Consider the following 3,723-nt stretch of genomic DNA (forward strand, 5'->3'; position numbering starts at 1 on the left):
ACTGCCCCCCCCCCCAAATCCAGCCTCAACCCCCCCTTGCAATCGGCGCTGACGCCTCCCCCAATGGAGGCTGGAGCCTCTGGCACGGGTGCCTCATTCCGGAGGCACGGAAGTGGCCGGAGGAGGGGGGGGTGCGCTATTTCAACATCCCCCCAGCTTCCTCTTCACCCCCACCCCAACACCCCCTGCCTCAGTTTCCCCCCTTGCCCCACTCACCCCTGAGCCCCATGTCGGGACCTTCCTCCTCTACCTTCCTCTCCCTCCCCAAAAAAAGCCGGAGGCTCCTCCGGMCCATCCGGAGGTGCCAGGAGCCGGAGGGGGAAGTGGTTCACGCCTTCCCCCCCGCCACCCCCTTCCTCACCCCAGGGCTGAGACCGGCAGCAGCTTGACGCATGTAACGCCCTCCCCCGGCCTCCCCTCCTCCTGGCCTCCCCACCGGCCTCCACGCGGGAACGAAAGAGGACTCGGATCCGCAGCCTCCTCCCTCATTTATTGCCCCTCCTGGGGGGATTTATGGGGGGGGTTATAAATTAATATGGAAAAAGGGGGGGTCTCCGGTGGGCATGGCCACTGGGGGGGCCTCGGCGCCGCCTTCCCGCACCCCGAAACCCGGGATGCTCCGAGGCGAGGTCAGCAGTACTCCGAGTAATCCTCCTCCACGTAGTTCGCCGGGAACCAGCCCACCTGGGAAGGACACGGGGGACACACAGAACGGGGGACATCACCCAAGAGGGGGCCCCAGGCATTTGGGGGGACACGAGGTCAAGGGGGGGTCCCTACCCGCCCGTAGATCTCCCCTTTCCACCAGCCCGGGTGGCCCTTCTTGCTGAGGATGCGGATCACGTCGCCCTCCTTGAGCGTCARCTCCGTGCGGTCCCGCGCGCAGAAGTCGTAGCGGACCTTGGCCGAGCCGAAGTAGCGCACGGCGCCTGCGGCGGGGACATGCGAGCCACCGGGGTGACCCTCTGGGCCCAGCCTTGGGCCTCCTCCACCCATCRTCTTCGGTTCCGTCTCATCCAGGCCCCACCGTGGACCTCGACGAGGTCCTTCAGACTTGATGGGTCGCCTTGACCCGTTCCTTGGCCCATCCCTTGGTCCCGTTGAGGTCCCATTGGCCTCAACTCATCTCTCTCAGTCCATACTGTGGTAGTTACCCCTATCCTGTGCCTCTTGGCCCAGCCCTTGGTCCTGTTGAGGTCCCGTTGGCCTCAACTCAGCCCAGCCCTTGGCCATCATCCTTGACCCATCTTCTCTTGGTCCATCCCTTGGTCACCACCTTGACCCGTCTTCTCTTGGCTCATCCCCCAGCCCATACCTTGGCCATCATCCTTGACTCATCTCTCTTGGTCCATCCCTTGGCCCATCCAGTTGACCATTCCCTTCAACTCATCTCTTCCAGCCCATCCCTTGGCCCGTCCCCATGGTCATCTCCATCCCCACCCATCTCTCGAGTGTCCCCTTGACCCCCTCTCCACCTTGACTCATTCATTCCTGCCGATCCATTCTCAGCTGATCCTCCTGCTCGACCATTCTCCTTGACCATCCCACCTCAACCAGTCCCCCTGGACCATCTGACCCCATGGTTGACCCGCATGGCCCAACCCTTAACCATTTGACCATTGGCCCCCTTTGGCCATTTGTCCCACCAAGCTCCTCCAGGACATCCTGGGACAAGAGCTAAGGCCACCACCTCCACCTCACCACCACCACCCTTGGGGCGCAACCCCGTGGACCCTACCCGGTGGCCGCGGGCTGACCCGGTGCTCYGGCTCCTTGAAGGGGAACTGCAGCACTGTGTCAAGGGCTTTGAAGCAGTCCTTGAGCGAGTTGCGCTGGTAGAACTCCACCAGCTCCTGGGGAGCAAGCAGAGGAGGCACCAGGGTCCCCAGCAGCCCCAACACGGGCCAGGAGCTCCCTCCTGGAAGGGACCCGGGTGGGGAAAGGAGCTCCACGCTCCACACTCACCACCAGCCCCTTGAAGGCCTTCTTCTCCGTGATGCGGTAGAGCCCCTCAGCCGTCATCACCTTGATGTGCTTGATCTCRGCCCGGTACCTGGGCATGGGGGGGACGGTGACGTTGGGCACCCACATGGGCCAGTGTCCCCCGCAGTGGTCCCACCACCCGCGGGCGTTACTTGATGCTGATGGCGAACTCGCCGGCGTCCTTCACCCGCTGCCGCACCAGGAAGGTGCCGTCCGAGCGGGGCGTCAGCAGCTGCTCGGCCTCCCCACGCTCCATGGGGCCCGCGTACCTGGTTGGGGGGAGCCATAGGGTGAAGGGGGGTGGCTGAGCCCCCAACCCACCCCCCCAGCCCCATACGGGGGGATCTGGGAGGTCCCGGAGAGAAGGAGACCCCATGGGAGGGTTGGAGGAACCTTGGGGGTGACAAGAGGGGAGGATGTGGGGCAGAAGTGGGGGGAAATAAGGGAGGGGCTGCACCAGGGATGGGGGGAGCCTCCCAGGGGGGACCTCAATGGGGGGGGTCTGGGAGCTATGGGGCAGCCCCAGGGGGAACGGGAGATCTTGGGCAGATGTAGGAGATCTGGGGGAGCCCCAAGGAGACCCCAGTGAGGGTTGAAGGGATCATAGGAGGGATASGGTGCCCTGGGAGAGGACTTTTGGAGGAGAGGGTGTCAATAAGAGGGATGAGGAGACCCCAGGGAGGATCGGGGGCAAGGTGGGGTGTCCCAGGACCTATGGGGAGACCCTGGAAGGGATGGTGGGCTCCCAAGGAAGGGTTGAGGGGGCTCCTGGAGGGATGGGAACCCCTCAGAAGGGATGGGGAGACCCCAGGGAGGATCAGGGGGCAAGGTGGAGTGTCCCAGGACCTATTGGGAGACCCTGGAGGGGATGGTGGGCTCCCAAGGAAGGGTTGAGGGGGTTCCTGGAGGGATGGGAACCCCCAAAAAAGGATGGAGACCCCCAGGGGAAGATTTGGAGGACTCAGTTTTGGGGTGATCCCAGGAGGGAAAGGGGGGAACGGGGACAGTTGGGAGGGGATGAGGGATGGGACAACCCCGGGAAAGGATGTGGGACCCCAGCACTGACCAGAGGTAGACAGAGAGATCCGGGAGCGGCATCTGGGGGGCAAGAAGAGCAGAGCTGGGGGGTCACACTTGGGCTCCCCTCCACCACAAGGCCCCCAACCTCCTCACTGTGACCCGCGATCCCCAAGAACCCCCAATGGGATGCAGTGTCCTCCCCACCCAGGGCTTTTTGGGGTGTCCCGTCCCCCACCCCAGCATGGGGTGGCTACTCACGCAGATGTAGGGCCGGACGACCGAGCAGGGGAACCAGCCGGACTCGCCGGTGGCCGCGTTCCTGCCCTGGGGACAGAGCATGGTGGYACCTTGGGGGAACAGCACCGTGTCCCTCCACACCACCACTCCCGGGGGCAGGCCTGGCGTGACCGCGTGGGTCAACGTTGCCCCATTGGGGCAACCCTACGAAACCCTACGAAAGCCCAACCCTACRACTGGTCCAGCAATGGCCATGGAAGGTTGGTCTGTCCCTGTGGTGAGACCTGGCACGGTCATGTTCAGAGGCAGGATGTCTCCATGATGGGGATCTGCCTGGATGGCCACAAATGTACAGGATGTCCCCATTACGAAGGTCCAGTTTGGGATGGCCATGAAGGTCCTGTTTGGGATGGCCATGAAGGTCCTGGATGTCCCCATCATGGAGGCCCAGCCTTGGATCACTATGAAGGTCCAGAATGTCCC

General features: G+C 63.7%; 2 protein-coding genes across 2 annotated transcripts in view; both read right to left on the reverse strand.

The window, feature by feature from the left end:
- The window catches only part of LOC112955751 (adhesion G protein-coupled receptor E4-like), a 19,054-nt gene extending 18,825 nt beyond the window's left edge, over positions 1 to 229 (reverse strand). Inside the window, exon 1 of the mRNA XM_026049111.1 lies at positions 217 to 229. Coding sequence (XP_025904896.1) covers positions 217 to 229 — 13 coding nt within the window. The remainder of the gene's footprint in view (positions 1 to 216) is intronic.
- A 322-nt stretch (positions 230 to 551) lies between these two features.
- The window catches only part of VAV1 (vav guanine nucleotide exchange factor 1), a 13,527-nt gene continuing 10,355 nt past the window's right edge, over positions 552 to 3,723 (reverse strand). The window contains exons 20-26 of the mRNA XM_026049112.1: positions 3,262 to 3,327; positions 3,050 to 3,081; positions 2,136 to 2,252; positions 1,966 to 2,053; positions 1,739 to 1,853; positions 781 to 929; positions 552 to 684 (exon numbers count right to left, since the gene is read on the reverse strand). Of these exons, the coding sequence (XP_025904897.1) occupies positions 631 to 684; positions 781 to 929; positions 1,739 to 1,853; positions 1,966 to 2,053; positions 2,136 to 2,252; positions 3,050 to 3,081; positions 3,262 to 3,327 (621 nt within the window). The 3' untranslated portion in view covers positions 552 to 630. The remainder of the gene's footprint in view (positions 685 to 780; positions 930 to 1,738; positions 1,854 to 1,965; positions 2,054 to 2,135; positions 2,253 to 3,049; positions 3,082 to 3,261; positions 3,328 to 3,723) is intronic.

This window comes from Nothoprocta perdicaria, unplaced genomic scaffold, assembly GCF_003342845.1.
Source record: "Nothoprocta perdicaria isolate Ctin4 unplaced genomic scaffold, notPer1 scaffold_591, whole genome shotgun sequence".
Taxonomy (NCBI): domain Eukaryota; kingdom Metazoa; phylum Chordata; class Aves; order Tinamiformes; family Tinamidae; genus Nothoprocta; species Nothoprocta perdicaria.